General features: G+C 27.7%; 1 protein-coding gene across 2 annotated transcripts; it reads left to right on the top strand.

Moving 5' to 3' along the window:
* Window positions 1–53: 53 nt before the first annotated feature.
* On the top strand, window positions 54–20,465 carry LOC107439406 (CAAX prenyl protease 1 homolog). Of its 2 annotated transcripts, none has more exons than XM_043042898.3 (10): window positions 54–613; window positions 2,884–3,030; window positions 3,161–3,247; window positions 5,399–5,515; window positions 5,596–5,748; window positions 9,427–9,568; window positions 11,577–11,734; window positions 12,602–12,709; window positions 15,232–15,375; window positions 20,027–20,465. In XM_043042898.3, the coding sequence occupies exons 1-10, from the start codon at window positions 449–451 to the stop codon at window positions 20,243–20,245; spliced, it is 1,440 nt and encodes a 479-aa protein (XP_042898832.1). In that variant the 5' UTR covers window positions 54–448; the 3' UTR covers window positions 20,246–20,465. The 2 variants fall into 2 exon arrangements, with proteins under 2 accessions (XP_042898832.1, XP_087020310.1); XM_087164184.1 differs by having other exon boundaries at window positions 74–613; window positions 12,605–12,709.
* Window positions 20,466–21,977: the final 1,512 nt, after the last annotated feature.

Genomic DNA, 21,977 nt, shown 5'->3' on the forward strand with positions numbered 1-21,977 from the left:
ATTGCTTAGAATCACGTATTCCCGAGAAAGAGGGAAAAAGTTGCATATTCCCCGTCTTAAGGATTGGGAACATTACGGTTTGGAATCGTGCAACCGGGCAACCATCATATGACATGTTTCAACTTCACCGAAACCGCTAATTGCTTTCAACTAGGTTGCCTCCTGTCATCGCCAATACCTTACAGGGGAGCATGAGAACGGGAACTTGATTGGCGAGTTTTCCACAGAAAAATGTTTTCTGTGGAAATGTTCCAGTGAAAATGGTCCTTAGGAAAACCGGTTAATCAGTTTTCATCTTTATTCCGACAGAAATAAAATACAGGAAGCATACTCAAGTGATGACCCGGCTTTTCGATTTTGTTTAGTATTATTCAACGAAATTGACTTTTACATTAATATTTGTATATGTAATATAAATTATTGTGTTTAGTTTTGCAGTATTCCAAAAATGCAGCGAGAGTTTATAGAGGAGCTTTTTACTCCTTTATTAAAAGTTCCTTTCATAAGAAAGCTACTGTTAACGCCAGTATGGGAGCCACAAGAAATAATGAATGCTATTTTAATTTTTTCGTGGATTGTTTATGTTTGGAACACTTTTCTTTCTTATCGCCAGGTATATAATTTTTATTTACTTCCCTTTTAAAATGTGCTCTACGATGCGATTATATAATCATTCAATTCTGTGTCTCTTTTGTGTGTTATATTTTTAACATATTTAGGAAATTCTTGTTTCCTTTTAATAATATTATATGATCTATTATTGTTTATTTTATAAAGTTCTAATTGTTTTGATGTACGGAAGATTTCCCTATCGTGATCGACCGCCAAAAAATCTCGCCATGTCTCTTCAACTTCTAGGCAGAAAATTTACTTCCGACATTTTAAAGTACACATACATTTGATAGCAGCAATTTTTTCGTTGTCAGAAATTTTTTTGGTCCTAACCAGGATCAACGAACATAGCAAGTTTTTATGTGGAATTAATAACTGTTCAAAAAGAATTCAAATTGAAATGATAGATTTAAAAATAAACAATATATTATACTTACTAAATGAAATTAGAATTTGATTAACAATTGAACACAAAACATCTTGCTTTCTATCTTTAAAATGAATACTGAAATAAGCATTATATTATTTATTTCTGCTAAGTAAGATAAGTACCGGGGATATTTCCGTATCATGATCTGTCGCCCCAACTACAAACAATCAAGCTACAAACATACAAACAATCAACAAGGTGCTAAGTAGACTTTAAACTGACAAAAATTTAAAAAGAAAAAAAAACATGTAGATGTTTGTCTGGGAGTTAGAATGAGTTATACCTTTCAAGTTGGTCTCTTTCTGTGATGTTTTTTTTTAGTTTTTTGCTGGCCACTGCCCGGAAGTTTCCAAAATTGTGGCTATTATTCTGCCACAGATCACGACACGGAAATCTCTCCTAAGTATCAACTAGTGAGAGCAAAATATCTTGTGTTTACAACATTAAAATGACGAGAAAAAGACGTGTTTACTAACGTTAAATAAATGAACAATTTGATGACACATAAAAAAACAATGTGAGGCTTAAAAGTATATATGCAGTGTATTCATTACAGAAAAAAAATGGGAGAGAATTTCTCACCCTTTCTTAAAAACAGGGTGAGATTTCAAAAAGTTAAGTGAGATTTCTAAAAATTAAAAAAACACAAATAGACTTGGAAAAAAATTATTTCTTTAATTATAATAAATTTTTCACATCTTGTAATTGCATATTTTTGCTGCATCATCATATGGAAAATGTTCTATATCTACTTTTTCATCAGCTATTTTATTTATTTGGCTGAAAAATATCCATATTTGTTTCGTGTTGACCATTTCTACCGACATTTCTTTAATTTTCATTTGTCCGTTACAGAGTAGAAGATGTCACCTTAACAAGGTATTTGTCCTTCTTACATTCATGCACAAAAAATTTAAACGTCTTACATGAAGAAACCTTACCTACGGTGGACATGTGGTTGCAGAGAAATGTGTTCTGAAAGGGGTTCCATGGCTCGGGGTGAGGGTGGGGGAAGTGGTGTTCTGCTGTTTGCACCCGTTCTGAACAATATTGATAAATAGGGAAGCTAGATAATAAGGACCAATGTTCAAAATAATGAAAGATCAAGGAAGAAAATTGTAACAAATTTTATTCAAAATAGCAAAAGATGAAAATTTTTTCCAAAATTCGTGCATTTTGAAATTGATTAATAGAGTGCGTGAACTCATTTTTTATTGCGAGGAAAGAAAGGAACATGCGAGATTCTCGGGCTGTGGTGAAAACACTGATATGGTTTTATCTAACGACAGAATGATCAATTTCAAAGATTCAAATTGTGTATATTTCACGCTTATAACATGACATAGATATGTTCATAGGGATTTTCATTTTCTGTCTATTCTTTAAAAAGAAGATTTTAGTTATTTTTATTAAAAAATATTTTTTAATCTGATCAAAACCTGTATAGCAAATAATGAAATTCGTTGTTTTTGTTGTAAGATTAAGATATATAATAAGGTTATTAAAATAGGGTTACACAATTTTTTGTTAATGTTTGTTTCCAAAATGATCACCCTTACAAAAGAAGTTGATATTGCATGTATAACATAAAGAATTTATCATGTATATAATTTTGCTTAAAAAGTCATGAAGGTGAAAAAATTTCACATGTTTTGAGCTCTGGGTGTCAGTTTTGAGTACTCAAACCTTGGAAACTTTTTCCACCTTTATAATTATTAATGTAAAATGAAATTTTTTAAGTGTATTTAATTCTAAATATTTTAAAAGTATATTTAATTCTAAATATTTTAAAAGTATATTTAATTCTAAATATTTTCTAATTATATTTATATATTTTATAGTATAAAGTTGCGAAAAAGACCATTTCAGTTCCAGTAGAGCTAGTTGGTGTTTTGGATCAAGAAACTTATGCTAAATCTCGTATCTACAACTTAGATAAAAACAAGTTTGAGCTTGTTTGTTCAATATATGAACAATTACTACAGACGGTAAGTTTGTTCTATTTAATGTTCTCTGTTTTAATAATTATTTGATATAAGTATGGAATGATTAGTCAAAGTTATGTTGGTATGATAATGTATTAATTTGTTTTTCACAATTTGCATCATTTTATTTCAGGGTATTTTAGTATTCGGTGGAATTCCATGTTTGTGGGCTTTAAGTGGTAAAGTTACTACTCATTTTGGATATGGAAAGGATCATGAGGTATGCAGAATTATTATACAATATATTTGTTTCCCCATTGTTTGTTTCTTTTTTCTAACATTCGATAGAACTGTTGCTCTCAAAAGTTGTTCTGAATAACTTTAGTGTTCCCTGAAAGGATTTCTGAAAGTTGGATTTTTCCTATTTTTTACTAGCTGTGAATATATGATTTTTATACCCAATCAATAATCCATAAATTATTTAATATTTTTGTTGTTTATATAAATTTATTTATGCAAAATGCCAATAAAAAAAAAGTAGCAAAATTTTTAATTTTTTTTTTCTTTAACAATATATTAAACAAATTGGGAAAAGGATATGAATTATAAAAAAAATCATTAAGTATTTCTCTTCTTTTAAATTCAAAATAAAATAGCTAAATTCAAGACAAAGGATTTACATTTCTTTGTTAAGTATTTTTAACGTTTATTACAGTTCTTTTTTAAATACAATCACTCAGCTTATTTTATACATTTTTAACGTACACCTAGAATAAATTCATATTTCTAATATTTTCATTTTTAACATTCCTTAAATATTTTCAAAATAATAATAGTATTTCTTTCGTCTTGTTTTTTAATTTTGTATATTCGCTGCGACTAATGAACTTTTTTATAAAGTGCCAGGGTTCTACGAAAAATAATTTGTTCATTTCAGGTTTCATAGCTGAATATTGGATAAGTATCATTAGTTAAGTAACTTAAAAAAGGAGTGGTAAAACTTTAGACATAACAGTAGTAACTTTGGCTTTTAACTTTTTTTTTCTCTCTAAGTTCATTAGTCTTTAACTATTAAATGTCACTAAAAAATTCAAATAAGTATTTTTTTTAGATGAAGTAGTTCATATTTATAAGTTATTTCATACCTATACCCTTTTTGTTTACTTATTTTTAGACAGTTTCAAACAGTAAATCCCACAAATCCGATATTTAAAAAAATAAAAACAAACAAACAAGGCTGTTCTAGTTTTACGGTTTTTAGAAACAAGCTCTTAGTGAAACTTAACTTTTTAAAGGTGTTATTTTCATTAATTTATAAAATAATATTAAATTAAAGTTACTTGAAATTTTTATTGTAAAATCTGGTCTAATATTTGTATGTTTCTGTATTTTGTGATGCGTTTATCATTTGGTGTTGTTCTAATGATTTTTTTTTTTATTAACTTATTTTTATAAACATCACTTTATGTTTAAGTATTTAGGTGTTTCATCTCTATTGATGTGCATTCTTCTTTAATAGCTTAAAAGATGAACCTTGCCTTCACACCTATTCCATGACAAATTACTTTGTATTTGATAAACTTATATTTTGTTTGTTTTCAAGTTTGCAAATTTTTCTTCAAAATCAGTTTTCTTTTAAATTTTTTAATTTAAAGTCAATAAATTTTCATTTAAATCCTCATCAAATTTAAGCATATGAAGCTTTTGCTTCATACCTTTAAATTAGATATGGGAATTTATTTTTTCTGGGACTAAATTATGTTTTCAGATAGACTATAGTCAAATAACTTAGGTTTACCAGTTTACATTATATTGCCTTTTTAATGTATGAAATGTAATTTTTTTGTGTAAATTTGAAATGTTTACAAACTTGTGTTTGTGCCATGCAAACTTTAGTATATGAGCAAGAGTATTAAACGTTATATATTAATTACACGTTGTTGCAAAGACAAGTATTAAACATTCAGCAGCATATAAAGCATTAATTTAATATCAACTTTTAATTAGCTAATATTTAAGCTTTATTGTAATTACTTAACATTCAAAATATTTAATGTAATAGTTTTATAAATAGATAGTTCTGCTGTGACTTTGTTATGTTATACTATTTTTACTATTCTGTATTTTTTAAAACTGGTTCCAGTTATGATGATTAGAAAACAGAGAGACAGATTATTAATGTAAATTATCCGATTAATCACTTAATGAGACATGTAAAAAAAAAAAAAGTTTTTTTTAAAGTGTCCCTATAAAAATTTTAAAATTATGTTTTTTACTTACAAATCTTACTTACACACTGGCGTTAAACTGTTACCTTAGATAAATTAATTGCTCATAAATTTTTGGAACTTGTTTTATTTAAAAATCTGTAGCTTTAGAATAGCCTATTTATAAAATCACTTGTTCAGGAAATTTTATTATTCTTTTGCAGATAACTCAAACAGTAATATTTTCATTGATTGGTTCAATAATCAGTACATTCTTAGACCTACCTTTTAGTTTGTACATGACTTTTGTACTTGAAGAAAAGCATGGATTCAATAAACAGGTAAAAAAAATTCTGTTATAATTAAAATAAGTTAATATCAGAATTGAAATTAAAAAGTGATTTGGCTTTTTCCTTTTAAGACTTTAGGTTTCTACTTTAAAGATAGAATAAAGAAATTCATTGTTATGCAAGCTGTTATGCTTCCCATACTTTCGATCATAGTTCATATCGTTAAAATTGGTGGTGACTATTTCTTCATTTATTTATGGGTCTTCTGTGTCCTCATATCTTTCGTAAGTACATATGAGCTTTTTATTCCCTCAAAATCCCTCTAATGTTAAAAGATTTTGTATAAATATGTAATTGAATACTTTTTTAATGTGCTTAAAATATTTTTCAAATGGATATCTTTTTCAATAATTTAAAGATTTTTGTTTGATAATTTTAAATATTTGATTTAATTTTATACCACTTTCAAACTTCTCTCTGCTAGTTTTTAATAAAAATTTGCAACAGCATTTGTACAATGTTTTAAGTAATGTTAAAGAGTAAGGAAAATCGCTATGCTTTTTTTTTCATATTAAATATTTCCCAAGTAAGTATATGTATATATATATATATATATATTGTACTGACAAAAATTAGGTGTGGACTGTGATGAAAACAGGATAATGAGAATGGCAGTAAAGATCTAAACTGGATCGTAATTAAAATAAAACTTTTATTTAGTATTTGTAGAGATCGAGATACAAAATATATTTTATCCGTAATAAAACTTTTTAAGTTAAGTAATAAATTTTGAATAATAATGTTATTTATGACAGGCCATGGGAGATAAATCCCCCATAACCAGCCTAATCAAAACCCAATTTAAAAAGTGATTGTATTGTTCCCAACAGAGAGTTCAGAGCATGGTAGGAGATCCAAATTTGTGATTTATCAAAAAATAAAGCCAACCGCCATAATCAATATAAATTTGAAAATAATTTGGAAAAGGCGAATCACAAAAAAGACTGTGAGAATTAGTATAACTATGTAATTGACAAATTTTTGTTGTAAGAAATAAAGAGTTAAAAATTTATAAATAGATTTTTATTTTGGATTTTGTGAATTAATGACTCTTACATTAGTATTGAAATAAAAAGTTATCCATTTCAGTGGTTGTTAATAAAAGAATAAAATAATTTATATTCGCTTTTTATAAATTGTAATAAAAATAAAGTAATTAGTTTAATTAAATTAAAATTTGGTTAAGAATGATTAAAAGGAAATAAGTTTAATAAATTAAAGAAAGTAATGCCTTTTGTGGCATCACATATATATAAAATTTTTAAAATGTGGCATCACATATATTATAAATAAAATTTACTGATTTTTAATTTAAATTTTAATTTTTTATAAATATAATTTTGTGTAAATGTATGCTGTTAATGGCAGTTAAAAAATTCTGCTTTTTGTAAAATTTAATAACATTCTAGGAATATATACAGTGGATGTTGTATTAGTTTAATATACTAACTTTTTCAAATTTTAATTTGATTGAAAGGATTAAGTGATTCATTACTTTCATTGGTTAAAACTCCAACAATAAACAATTGATAATTCTTGATATCAGTTACTTACTGTCTTCATTGTGCAACTGAATTAAAAATTAATAAAATTTAGTCCCTTGTTTAAAGACCAGTAACTAAAAGATATTACTAGTTGAAACAAATTTGCACTGTTATGTTTATATGTCGTGAATAGATTTTATTACGAATTTAAGATGAATTTTTAGATGAATTTAAGCGAAAAATAACAATGTATGTAGAATGTATTATGTTCATAATTGCTATAAAATATGCTATTTTGTGACCAAAATAGCTTACCATCCCTTATCATTTATTGCAGGTCCGGGATCCACTGATAATTTATTTTATAGTGGTCTGAGGCAAATTTGAGTAGGCCTGGTTCAATGGACTACTGTTAATTTCGAGCCCTTCACAATAAAAGATTTAATATCTGTGATTTTGCATGATTATAAATTTTAGTTAGAAGAATGTATTCTGGGAATATTGCAGAATTCTGGGTTTTTCGCTTTACGATTCTAGCTCTAAAAATTAGGCTCAAGGTATATGATTTTTCTGGGAATATCACAAATTTCCGCGTTTCTCAAGACCGTCAGTTCTCGGACTACCACTATTTAAAAATTTATATTCCAACGTAATTTTCATGGAATTCCTCAATCTAAAATTCAAATTTTGAAACTTTCGCTAACGAGACGCTTACATACACTATTCACTATCCCTTGTCATTCTTCTGTCAAGGGACAGAAATCCGCCAATTGTTTAATTTGGTTTGGTGGATTTATGTAATTTTAGAATATTTGGAACTGCACTGGAATCGGTTAATATCTCAATTCCTATTCACGCGGTTTGAATATCAAACATCGATTTTCGTATTTACCTAATTTAGAAGTTATGCGGTACGATTCATATTCATGTGGTTTAAACAAATAGTACTCTGCGCTTCATATTCATGTGATTTAAAATCCAATATCGTGATTCATATTCACACTATTTTAAAAATCCAACATTATGATTCTTGTGCAAACTAAGATTTTTCTTAAATTATTTACTGTAAAGGTGTAATATTCTTCATTCAAGGGTAATTTAATTATAGTTCTTATTTAAAAAATTATGTTAAATGTATGTCAGGTATGGTCTATAAATTGATATCTTGATATAGATTTTTTTCACATAAAATTTTCAGGTTTTTTCATTTTGTGCCACAATCATCCCTGTTAAACATTGTAGATTAAATAAATGTAATCTTAAAAAGTGAATTAATGTAACAGCAAGTGTATCGTAATCTGCTTGTATTTAAAAAGTCCATTTTTCCTAGGTGTGTTTAACTTTAATTAGCAAATGAAAGAAATTGCACGTTTATATTATAAATTAAATGATACAAACTTGTGAAGGTAGTGTAATAACAGTTCAGTTTTTTATAAAAAAAACTTTTATTCACAAACAGTAACAAATATGAAGTACCCGTAACGGGATAGTTATAATCTTGTAAAACAACTAGAAAAACCCGTAATGGGTTATAAGAAAACTCAAATTCCAAAACAAAACTAATATCTAAACAAACCAACAACTTTCTGCAGTTCTAAAAAGGTCTTCTAATTTTATTGAGTATAGTTAAGTGCGGCGAGCTCTCTGCTTATCGCTTATAGCTCTGCGTTTCAATAGGTAAGGCTTAATTTAGGTTAAGGCTGGGTAGATAGCACAAGGTTGGAGCGAACAGCTACCAATTTTTCTACCAATTCTAATTTTATTTTTTTGTTTATCTCTTTATGAGTTTATTTTTTTTATTCATGCTTTTGCTACCCCGTTATTTTTTAATAATTTAACTTTTATTCATGCTTTTGCTAGCTAATTATTCTCTTTAGACTTTATAGTAGTGCTAGAATTTAATGAAAGCACTGGCTTCTTGTTCTGATTGATGACTTCCCTATGTAGTTGCAATAACCATATACAATGAATGAAATACTTCATTTTGTTAGAAGTTTGACTTGTTGCTTGTTTCAACTTTTGACTTCAGAATATTAACCAATCTGTTTTTTTAGTTCATGTTCATAGATTCATATTGTTTAATATAAATGTTTTTCTTTAAATGGCATTGAAAGAGTATTCCGAAGAAATTCTATGCTTTGGCGCTGTATCTTTATTTTTCATGGTTCGATTTGTGTCAATAACATTAGTAGGATTACTTATATCTTCCGAGCTAAGAGTTTTCAACTTTCCCTTAGACATTTGTAGTAATAAAATTTTTTCCCACACTAACAGCAAATGATGAACACAAAGCTCATTGAGAAATTATTAATATGCATTTAACATTTAATATTTTATTATAATTGTTTTTATAATGTATATTAGATTTGTTTTTAACATTTTCATATTGAATAATTTAAAAAAAAAATTGCCTTTTAGATTCTTTTGACAGTTTATGCTGATTATATTGCACCGTTGTTTGATAAGTTTACTCCATTGCCGGAAGGAGAATTGAGAACTCGTATTGAGAATTTAGCTAAGAGTATAGAATTTCCACTGAAAAAGCTTTTTGTTGTGGAAGGTGAAAATAACTTTTTAACTACTAAGTAAATTTTTTTTTAATAAATGTTTTAGTTTGTGACAATTTAAAAATATTTTGCATTGTTTGTAATAATCCTGAAAGGGTAAACCTTTACAGAGTGTGCTTAAAATTTAATTTATGTTTAAAAAATTTGTTAAGTCTCATGTTGTTCCTTACTTTGGAAAACAAATCCATTTAAAATCATGTGATCATCATTTATGTTTATTTCAGCTTTTTTAATTTCCTTATGAAGTGTAATTTTATTAAAGGAAAATAGCTGCAAACTTATGTTAATAATATTAATATTTAGAGATAAATATCCTAAATATTGTAATTCTCATTAGCCAAAAAAATATTGTTAATATACCTAATAACTAGTTGATTGCTGTGTAATCCTAAGTGATAAACAATTTATTTAACATATTATTACATAAATTTAGACTAAAATTGTTACATTCAGAAAGAAATATAAATAAAAACTATTCATAGTGATTCTAGTAAACTTTTGACTTAAAAGTCAAAATGCTTTTATTTTTAGAACAATTTGTTATTTTTCAAACTGTTGAACATAGTTAAAGCTTTTTGGTTAAAAGATATTTTCTTTGTGTATCTTTTTGAATTTTTCTGAAATTCAATAGCAACCTTTTATAAATCTGTTTTTATTTAGACGCAGTTAAAAATTATATTATAACTACACAATTGCTTTGTTTAATTATGTTTCCTGGACCTGGATGCGCACCTGGAAAGTAATGAAAAATCATGAATTTCGGCATTGGACAAAATCTGTCGTGAGATGTCATGATTTTAACTATTTTTTTAAAAAAATCATGGAAAGTCATGGATTTAGGTCGTTGTAAAATCTAATTTTTAAAATGTTATCTACTCCCCCCCCCCAATTTTATGGTGTTCTGAATGTCTGAATTTCTAACAAAATCCCCACTGACAGGCGTAGTTTATTAAAATATGAAATATTTTTATCGTGTTCTTTAAAAATTACGGCATTCTTTCAAAAATTGAAAGAAAAACATCATTTCTAGAGCGAATTGTCTTTTAAACTTCAGTGATTTCACAATTTTCGTTATTGTTTTTATTTTATCAATTTCAAATTCTTGCTGAAGCAAGCCGATTTTTGCTGAAGCAAGTCAATTGGCGATTTTTTTATATTCCGAAATAAAAACAGAAAAAATCAGGAGTACTTCTTCCAATTCCGAAGAACAAGAAAAGTAACTTTAGAATTTATTATAATTCTGCAGAAAAGAAGACAAAATTATTTGCTTTTGTATTTTTTTCAGCTCTTTTATTGCTTCAACTCTTTCTTATAAATATGAAGATGCAGAGTATAACAGTTTTGGTTATACCTATCATTTCACTTAATGTTATTATAATGCTTTTTAAATTTATTGTTGTTTTTGTCTGAGAAAATAGTAACTTCGTTAAGTCATGAAAAATTCTTGGAATTAATCATGAAAAGTCATGAATTTGAAAATCTAAAATGTAGCAGATACTCTGTATGTTGTTAGTATAAAGATTTTAAGTAAATAACTAAAACTCCTTTCCATATCAACCTTTTGATTTGAATTATTTTGGTCAGTTTTGAACCAAGTTTTTTAAGGTAAAAATTAGCATTTGTACTGCTTAATTACATCTTTGCCCTATAGTTTATTAAGCATGTGAATTCTTATTATAAAGTTAAAGTTTGTAGTAAAAATTGTTTTTTAAAACTTAGATGCACATTTAAAAAAATTACAGAAAATGGTTCAAATAACTCTTCTAATCTCAGGTCAACAGGCTACAAAAGCAGGGTACCCACTCCCTCTGCAGAAGATCAAAATTATAACGGCATGTGTCTTTGTATCATCCTCAGGGATGTTTCCTGGACTGTTGCCAATAGTTCATTGTGCAGCTCTAGTAGGGCATAAATAAAATATTATTACTTATATTGACTCTTACAGACAGTGTTTATATTCATTTATTGAATCACTAATAAATTATTTCGTTTATTTGAAAGGTTCTAAAAGATCTGCTCATAGCAATGCCTATTTTTATGGTTTTTATAAAAACAAACGGATAGTTCTTTTTGATACTTTGTTGGAAGAATACACCCCATTAAATAAGGAAGAAGAAACTAAAAAGGAGAAGGAAGAGACAGAAAAAGAAGAAGGAAAGGTATTGTATTTATTTTAATATATTTTCCAACAGAAATGGTTTAGCATTTGTTATTTCTTACGTTATTTTGTTTTAGTCAATTCCTAACTTAATGCTGAAATCTTTCTATCTAATATACTTGCTTAACCGTAAGACCATGAATCTTTTCGCAATCATGAAAAACAAAGTAGATTGTGAAAGTAATTTGTAGTTTATATTGGTAATCTTTGATTGAAATAAATAAACTTTTAAACATACTACACTTTTCATCTTGAACATTTGCAGCACAATTAAAGTAGCTTGATAACTTAACTCTCCCAGTAAACCTATTAAAATTTAAGTTTTAATTGCAAAGTATTACTCTGATATAGCAGATAGGATAATGAAATTCCAGAAAACTTTTAAAAATGGTAGAATGTCATGTTTTTTTAATGACATTTTATTTCCTGGCACATTTTCTTCTCAAATTTTCTTGATTTTGAACTACATTTTACCAATTTAGAAAAAAAGGAAAACCCTAATTTTTAAAAAAGATGAGCAGACTAATTTGTTTGTAAAGTAATTTAATTCAAAGTAATGTTTACAATAAAAATATATATTGTTTTGCATACAAATATATGGGAGTTTATTTCATTGCTTAGGAAAATTGTAACTGTGTAATTAAATATCTCATTTTGCATTTGAATATCACTATGGTGCTTAACAAAAAATTATCTCCATTACTTAAAAAAAAAATTGAATTTGTAGCTTTTCTGTTTTGATAGTATGCATTGTTATAATATTTATTGTTTTTATAAAGCTACTGCTTATTATTATCGCTGTAATAAAATTTTTCAACCAGATTTATAATAATTATTAACTAATATCTGATTATTCGTTTATATCCAGCAGCATAAAAGAACCGGCTGTAATAATGATGAAGTTGTAGCAGTTCTTGCTCATGAACTTGGTCATTGGAAATTAAATCATACACTAAAAAATTTAATCATTGCTCAGGTAAGCAAATATGTCATTTTGCAACAAATAAATCAATGTTTTAGCCTACTTCATGTTAACAGTATATAGTGTTGTTTTTTTTTTTCTTTTCGTCTTTACCTTTTTTAGAATTAATATTAAAATTATTATTTGGAATGTTTATTTCAGTTTTATAAAGAGAAATGTATCATAATTTAAAATTCATATAACAGAAAATTAAGTCATGTTAAAGATCGAAATGTAAGGAAACGACTGAAATTATTTTTCTATCAATATATATCTCAATATTCTATTTTAATTCTTCTTGTTTTTTAATTTTTTTTTTTAAATTTTGGATTTTAAGATAAAACTCTATTACTTATTAAGGAAAGCCTTTGCTACAATAATATTGCTATTACAAATATTTTATCAAGATGCGTTATTTTTATTTTCATCCTTAATCACAGAAACCCTCCCATAGGCCCTACAGAATATAACAGCATCTGCAAACTATTTTCCATCTCAGATTTTTATTTTTAAACTATAAATAAAGATTAGCTGAAAAAAATGAAAATAAATGAAAATTATATATTAAATGAAAAACAAGGAATAGTTTTTCCTTATTTTTATTGTTATTTATTTTAAAATTAGGTACTAAAATTAAAAAAAAAACACTTAATACTCTTTTTCTAGCTATTGTTTTACTTGCCTGTAAAGTACCTGTAATGCCATAATTGATTCACTTGAAGAAACTTTAAATGGGCAGAAATTAAACACCATAAATAATAGTTCTGTTTGTTTCTTCGTTTTAATTGAAAATATTTTAATTTAATATTATCAGCTGCATGTTAAACCTTTCCTTCAAAATTCTTTAGCGTGTTTAGTGTAAGGATCTATTTTTTCTTCTTTAGGACAGAGCTAAAGTAAGATTGTGTAATATTAAACTTAAACAACATAAAGATTTTGTGTATAACTTTATCATATTCATTATTTGCAAGTTTTGCTACATGTATGTTAGATTAAGCTTAATTTTTATAAGAATAATCTCTTCCTGTCTGCATAAAATTCACACACAAATTTTTATTTTTGAATATATTGCTGCAGATTGGCTCCAAAAATTTTGCTGCTGGGTTTTCATCTATCAGTTAACAAATGTTTATAATCATATTTCTCACCTGTATTGAAAACTAGTCTGTTTTTCCTAAGGTTGAATAATCCTTATATTATGTTAAGTCAGTAAGAGTGTGTAACATTTTAATATTTAAACTAAGTGTTAGCAAATTGTAAATAATTTTAATTTAAAAAAAAATCCAAGTTTGTTTGACAAAAAATTAAAATTCAACTAATCTATTCAATTTATACAAATTTTAATTCAAATATGTAGTCATCATTCTTAAATAATTGTATATGATAACTATTTGTAATTTTTTTTTTTATTCTTCACTATTTTTATTTTTCAGGACGTTGTGAATATTCAGTATTTGGCCTTTTTTGCCCGAAAGTTAAATAATTTTAATAAGTATTAAATAAGCATTAGGGAGAATATTTCATACGAACATTAAAAACAAAATTATTTGCATTTATAATATCAATTAATGTATTTTTTATGACACAACTGTTGCAATACAAATTTCATTATTTATTAAATTTATAATAAAATTTTATTTCAATTATTAAATATGAGTTTATTATCAATTAAAATCAAATAAATTTACAAACACATAAATCCATGCATATTAAAAATATTATTGCTATATTACTTTCATTTAGTGGATAGCTGAATTAAGACATAATATTAGATAAGGTACTTTAAAGGTGACAATTATGTATAGATTAAAATTTTAAATGATACCATTTAATTAAAAATTTTTTGTCTTTAAAATTCATTATGTATGAAAATTAAGAAATGAAAATTTACCTAGAAAATCGTTATTTTTTTTTCTCTAAAATTTTTAAAAATGTAGGCTTTAATTTAATAATTTTAAACTTTAGAGAGCTTGCATTTTATTGCTTCAATTTAATAATTTTAAACTTTAGAGAGCTTGCATATTTTTTTTAAAATTTAATAAGGGTTTAATGTTTTGTTAGGATAGCTTGTATGGAAATATGGAGAAAAGAAAATATTAAACATAAATTTTTTAGTCTGGGGCTAAAAGTATACTTTAACTTTAGGATGGTTTAAGCTCATCCAAAGTATTCTCTTAACATCCTGCTATGAGCCTGGGGGGGGGTCATGAAGGTTTAGGCTCCACGATTTTGAGACCAACGACTTGAGTGTGGCAATGTAGTCAGTGTTACTCACAGCATTACATCAATCTGAAGCTGGGTGGGTTTCAAGTCGCCATTGAGGACTGAATTCCAATCCTTCGCAACAACAGCTCTGTTTTTTACAGACAGCTTTATATCACTGAGAAATCTCTGCTCATGCACTGTACTTTTATTTGTAATTATTATGCTTCATTTAATTTATGTAATATTTCGTTTGAAATCAGATAAGAGTATATACTGCAGATGATTTATGAAATTATTAAGAAAGAAAGTATAAACTACAATACTTTATTTAGGTCAACTTATTTTTCTGTTTTGCTGTATTTGCTCTTCTCTACCGAAGCACAGTTTTGTATGCAGCATTTGGTTTTCATGATGTAAAGCCTATTATTGTGGGTTTCCTTGTGATTTTCCAATTTGTGTTTTCTCCTTACAATGAAGTAAGTTTCATTTCTATATACTTATGTAAAATTTAGTTCTTATTAATTTCTTTTGACTTTATTAAACCTTAGTTTTTCCGATTAAAGAATCCCAGTAATTCCAAATATCTACTTGAGAAAATGACATTGCTTTCTACATTCTGATTAATTATATATATATTATAATTAGTGACTTTTTTTGTACAATCACATTTATTTTATAAAAGTTTATATATTTTCTATATTTTACTCATAACTGGTTTTTAGATTTATTTATTGTGTCAAGAGATTCATCAGACTCTTCTTGTTTTCATCAGGGTCTTCAAGGTTGAACCTACTTTTAGATTTCATATTTAAGAAGAGTTGTCGGCTTTTAAATGATTATTTAACTTTTATCATGAATTAGTTCAGAAAATCAAATTCTAATCTAAAAACCAATTACTAATATTTGTATTATGAGTGCCTTCTATTTCTTTTAATTTATATTTATTTGTCTTTCAGTAACAATTGTTAGATCTAAATAATCATTGTTTGATGTGTACATATACATTACAGTGTACACATGTATTACAGTGTACACATGTATTACAGTGTATGCATAAATATCATGTCATTTGTCTTAGATATCTCAATTACTTTAATTTGGAAACTGTAGACAGAGTTGTCACAGGCGACTTAAATGCAACTATTATTGGCATGAGGCAACTTTGGCAACTTTTTTTGCTTGAAAAGGCTAAAAAAGCAACTATTTTCAGGAAAAGGAGACTATTGGGAGACTTTTCCGTACTCCTAGCGATGTGCTTCTTCTTTTTTTTTTTTCATAAGCATAAATTGGGTGGAAAATCTGCACCCCACAAGATAGTTTTTGAACACACTGAACTTTTTTTTTCTTAAAAAATAAAAAATTTTGAATTGCAAATTTGAGTCTTCACTTTTTAATTCGTTCTATCTACACAGATTCCATTGTAAGTCGATTTCATTTCTCTATCGCCTTTTCAATGATTATTGCTACAAAATTTTGCATGATTTAACAAAAAAAAATAAATAAATAAATTATGCAATATTACGATGCGTGAATTTCAAATTGGAGTAATCACTTTTCATATATATATATATACATTAACGTTTATATGAAAATTATCATATTTGACATAACTTGACTCATGGTATATGACAATTAAGTCATTAACAAAATTTTAGTCATATTTTTGATGACTTTTTGTTCTTATTTAGGCAACTATTTTCCTAGTTTTTGGCTACTATTTTCATGCTTTAGGCTACTAAAAGCAACTATTTTGTTCATTTTTTTCTGTGGCAACCCTGTGTAGATTTAGAATATTAAAGCAATTTTTCTATCATCTGTTTGAATATTGCAGAAAAAAAGTAGTTCTGTTAAAACTATACAATGAAAAATTTTTCTCTTTTAAATTTGACATTGTTAAATTAATCACAACTAAAGACATCTTGATAGCTTATAATACTTTTATGTATGTTATTTACGTACTTGTATAACATATTTTTAAATGCATACATTTTTTAATATATATTCTTTTTTTCACTATTATTCAAGGATTATTTTGTGTCATGCAATCAAATCAACTTTCATATCATGATACTGAACCTTTTTCAAATTGAAATTATAACTATAGTATTGCCTGACTCCTGGTAGTTTGCACTGGTATACTCAGTTTAATTTTGATTTCAGCTGCTAGTTGCTGCACTTGCTTGTCATAAATGCTTGCAAGATGTGTGTATGTAACTATCATTTACTTGTCACATCACATGATTTCATTTAGTCTGCAATGCTTAATACATTATAATGTCAAAAAGAAAAATGATTATTTTACATATATATATATATATGATTAAATGTGAAGTAAAAAAAGGTTAATTGAATAGAAGCATTTGGGTACTTGCAGCTAATCACATGGTTGTGACTGATCATGTGAATGTGCATGATGTGTTAACATTACAGCTTTAAGACTTTGATTTATTATCACACTGATTAAAATTTGAGATAATATTTAATTGGATGCCTCCTGCAACGTCACATGTGTGTCGAACCTGATTAGCTGACCCATGTGTGACATTGCTTACAAGTACTTAATTGTAAATAATTCTGTATAAAAACTTACAGCACAAAATGTATGTGTATGTTATTTTCTTTTGATTTAAATATTAATAAGTAGTCTTACTAGTCTATATCATGTCATCTGTATATGGTGTTTTTTGAATTTACATCAATATCAAAGCAAAAGTCATTAATACATATTTATTGAGTGAGTATGATAAATTAATGTATTTGCTATTAAAATCAAAATACAGTAGAGTCTCGAAAGTTCGAGTCTCAGAAGTCCAAGGTTCCGCTTAATTCGAGGTGCCAAATTTTCCCCCTAGCAACCAAAAGCGCTCTTCCCATTTCCTCTCGCAACCAAAAGAATGCAGGTGTTATTTTTAGTTTCTTCCTGGAAAGAATTTCAGTAACCCACCACTTTTTGTTCTCTTTGTTTTGGAAGGTGGCTAGGTAGGGGTTGGTTTGAAAGGAATTTTCAAACCAGATCTACAAGAGTTTTATTCTTCCAAGTTCAATTGTACTAGAAGCTTAGATGCTAGTTAGGGACTCAATACACGTTCTTGATCCTTATCATTTTGGAAACTTCGCTCCATATCATCCGGACGATGATGAGCTACGTTGTGGTGAAATCCGTGCTATATTTTTTTCCTGCCAATGTTACAAGTTTGATTCAGCCAATGGATCAGGGCGTATTGGAAAATTTAAGGAAAAAATATCGACACCATTTGTTGCAACATTTAGTTCAGTCTGATGATGAAAGTGTTGCGGATGTTTTGAGGAATGTAAGTCTGAGAGATGTTGTCTACTGGATAGCAGATTCTTGGGAAGAAGTTCAACCTACGACAGTAATTAAATCGTGGACTAAGTTTCTACCTGAATTGGTTACGTCTATTGAGGAAATTAATGATGAATGATAGTGAAACAATTGTTTTGAAAGATTTGGTGAAGGAATTACCAGGCTGCGAAAACTCTAATGCAGTTGATCTAAATGAATGGCTAAATAGTGACGACAACCTGGAAATAACAGACTCAAGTATTATAGAAATGATGGAAGATGAGGAAGAATATGGAACAGAAGAAAACGACTCTCCGTTATCAGAAAAAGAAATCTCATAGTGAAGGTTCTGCAGCCTTAGAACTAGCCTTAAAATATGTAGAACAGCAAACTGAAGCCACCCCTGCAGATGTTTTGCTTTTGAAGCGTTGGCTGACTATCGCATCAACAAAGAGAAGTAATATACTGAAGCAACAAAAAATTGACAATTTTTTTAAATTGTAAAGAATCTTTTACGTCATTATACTAAAGAATAAAGGATTTTAAGGTAATATGTTAATTTTATTTAATTTCATTTGTAGTTGTTAAAAATTTTCTACTTTTTTGGAAAATCCGAGTTTTCAGTAATCCGAGGTAGTGTCAGCCCCAATTACCTCGGATTTTCAAGACTCTACTGTATTATGAATTCTAGAAGCAAACTAAACTATAAAACAAATTTTTGAGATGTAAACTTCCTTGCTAGTGTGATATAAATGCATGATCATATACATTTATATCACAGTAGATTTTAGGAGTTGTAAATATTTAATCTAGTTAAACAGTATGTGCCATAATAATAAATGCATGTATATGTGTACATATAGTAAAATTAGGATATTTAAATTGGACAAATTTATTGAAAACACTACTTTTATTAAATTAACCATTGGTAGTCGATAAATAGAAAATAATGGTAGATAGAAAAATGCTTGAAAAAATTACTATTAATTAGTACCGACAAACAGGTGCAACCCATGCCTGGCAGACCAAGAATAATGTGAATATTTGAGTTGTAAATCTGCTTGCTGATTTTGGAGCTTAAAATATCATCTGCACTATTTATTGAGCATGGAGATCAACCGCTCAAACCACTGAGATTTTAGAACAGGGGTGGCGAACCTTTATGCACCAACGTGCCATTTTTCAAAAAATTGTTTAATGAGATCATAGACGTGCCGCCAAATAATTTTGACTTTGTGATTATTGGGAAAATAATAATACTAAATACTATCAACTCAAAAGTCTTTATTTACTACGAAATTTTTGTTGTTGTTGGCAATGTCTCAGTTATACGCGTAATTCAACTTAAAGTAACATCAGTGTGACTTCTGTAGTTGCAGATTAGATGACAAATAACTTATATTAGGTTGTAAGATGTTAGTTTAAGCAGGACTATATATATTTTTTTTACTCGTTATTTATTGTTAGCTCGTTTTTTGTCGTTATTAATTGTTGTTTTGGCATTAATTGTTAATTTGTTTATTTGTTTTTTTTAAAAAATTTAATTGTTAATATGCTTTATAGTGAAATTTGTGATCGGTGGCGTGCCCAGAATATTGTATAGCGTGCCATTGGTTCGCCATCCCTGTTTTAGAACATGACGAACCGTTCTTTAGATCAAAAGTTATTCAGGGTGGTCCATTTATTATTTTGTGCACTGTACGTAAACATTTACAATGATTTCTATTTTGTTTCTAGTTTAAAACAAGTTATTACCTTATTTACTTTTTTAAAATTTTAGTGTTTAGTTGCTGTGGGAAAATGTAATTATATTTGTTTTGTAGTTGCTGTCTTTCATAATGACTGTCCTATCGAGAAGATTTGAATTTCAAGCTGATGCCTTTGCTAAAGAGCTCCACAGAGCAGCTGATCTTCGTAGCGCTCTGATCAAACTGAACCGAGACAACTTGGGGTTCCCTGTTCATGACTGGCTCTTCTCTGCTTGGCATCACTCTCATCCACCACTCTTGCAGAGGATCCGTGCCCTCGGCAAGATTGATTGATCCTTTAATTGAAGCATTCAATCACTGTGATGCACAAATATTTTCATTTCTCGTAAAACCATTTGTTCATCATGTTTCAGTTATTCTTGTGCATGTTTAAAGTCACTAAGTTCATTTGATTGTCCTGCTGTAATCTGATTTGATTAACTGTATTTGTTTCCAAATATATTTTGTAAATTTTTGGATTTATTTTCGATCATTAAAGGAAACTTACTTATAATTAGCATTCTTTGTCATGTGTATGAAAAATTTGTTTTGTATGTTCGAATTGGTTTGTTGATTGAAAGTTAATTTTTTTATGCAGTTTTTAATAAGTTGTTGGTGCTCTTTTTTTAAAAAGAAAAAAAATCTGTGGTATAAACCTTAAAATTTTTTTCTAATTAAATCAAATTTCTTTGATTTTAACCTAAAAATTATCGTTAAAAGTTTATTTTTTATGTAGAACAAGTGGTTCACTTTTGGAGTGCTTTTCTCTCTCCTTAAAGCGAAATCTGGTGTGCATGTATTTTAAAATGCTTTTCTAATTAAATAAAATTTATAATAAAAGAAACATTGGCCATTGTTGGATATGAATTGACTGTGTAAGTCCATACAAGGATTTTTAAATTTCTTTTTTAACATTTTCCTTAAACATTTGTTGATTTATCTTCAATTTAAGTTGTTAGTTTGATTTAAGCCTAAGAATCATCATTGAAAGATTATTTTTTATGTAGATTTCAAAAAAGTGTTTTTTTTTCCCTTAAAAAAATCTAGTGTAAATGAATTTTAAAATGCTTTTCTAATTAGATAAAATTTATAATACAAAGTTGCCACTCCACTGGGAGAATATGGAAAACCTGGAAAGTACAGAGAATTTAAAAATTACCTAGAACAATAGGCATAATGCAGGGAAATTTGAGTTTTTCTTTGCAAACTGGGACTTTTTGTCTTTTAAAAGGGACAACTCAAAGAGCAATTTATGGGATATTTATATTCCAGCTATATTAAACTATTTCATTTACTATAGCAGAGGTCGCCAAAGTGGTCTATATAGACCCCCAAGGGTCTATTTAACAAAAGCAGGGGTCGATCTGAGACAGGGGGGCGAATGGGGGTCGATCCGAATCGGAAGGGTCAATTGTGGGTCGAAAAAAGAAACAGTTCTCAATACGCAAATCACACATACCTAATTAAGTATGTAAAATTTGTGAATTTTTTTTATAATTGACTCAATATCAGTTTCTTTATAAAACATAAATTAATAAACGTATATTTATTGGGGTGAAACAAGTATGTACGTACCACCGCGCAGTGGCACGAACTCAGCGCAGTTTATAAGTCATATGCATATATGCGCTTGTCCAAATGTTACGTGTGACGAGCATTGACGTTACAAATGAAAATATCATACACAGTTTAAACTATCTTTGCAAACTGTGTTGAATATTTGCAGTGTCATTATTAAAACTTGTATAGTTTTAGATAATTAGTTATTGTTTCGATAAGACCATTCGTTTGGTTTAGATATCAATTTTAATTATCAATGCACAAAAAAGAAGGTAAGCATTAATGATATGGATTAGTACAGCCCACGACAAAACTATAGCACACTTTGTATTTTTTTACTAAAATTACAAAATTGAGCAATTTTGACGAAAATTAAAATTGACCAATTTTGAACCCAATATAGCGAACCTTGCAAAAAAACACCAGGCCCACGCATCTTATTGATCAAGAAGCAGTAAATCTTTAG

This window comes from Parasteatoda tepidariorum, chromosome 5 (genome assembly GCF_982258835.1).
Source record: "Parasteatoda tepidariorum strain Cologne lab strain chromosome 5, Ptep-v5.0, whole genome shotgun sequence".
In the NCBI taxonomy this organism is placed as follows: domain Eukaryota; kingdom Metazoa; phylum Arthropoda; class Arachnida; order Araneae; family Theridiidae; genus Parasteatoda; species Parasteatoda tepidariorum.

Bases quoted from the DNA above. Each gene is read 5' to 3' on its own strand.
- LOC107439406 (XM_043042898.3), top strand. From the start codon at position 449: ATGCAGCGAGAGTTTATAGAGGAGCTTTTTACTCCTTTATTAAAAGTT. The intron at 3,248-5,398 runs GTATGCAGAATT...ATTCTTTTGCAG, and splicing joins GATATGGAAAGGATCATGAG to ATAACTCAAACAGTAATATT. The intron at 5,749-9,426 runs GTAAGTACATAT...ATTGCCTTTTAG, and splicing joins TCTGTGTCCTCATATCTTTC to ATTCTTTTGACAGTTTATGC.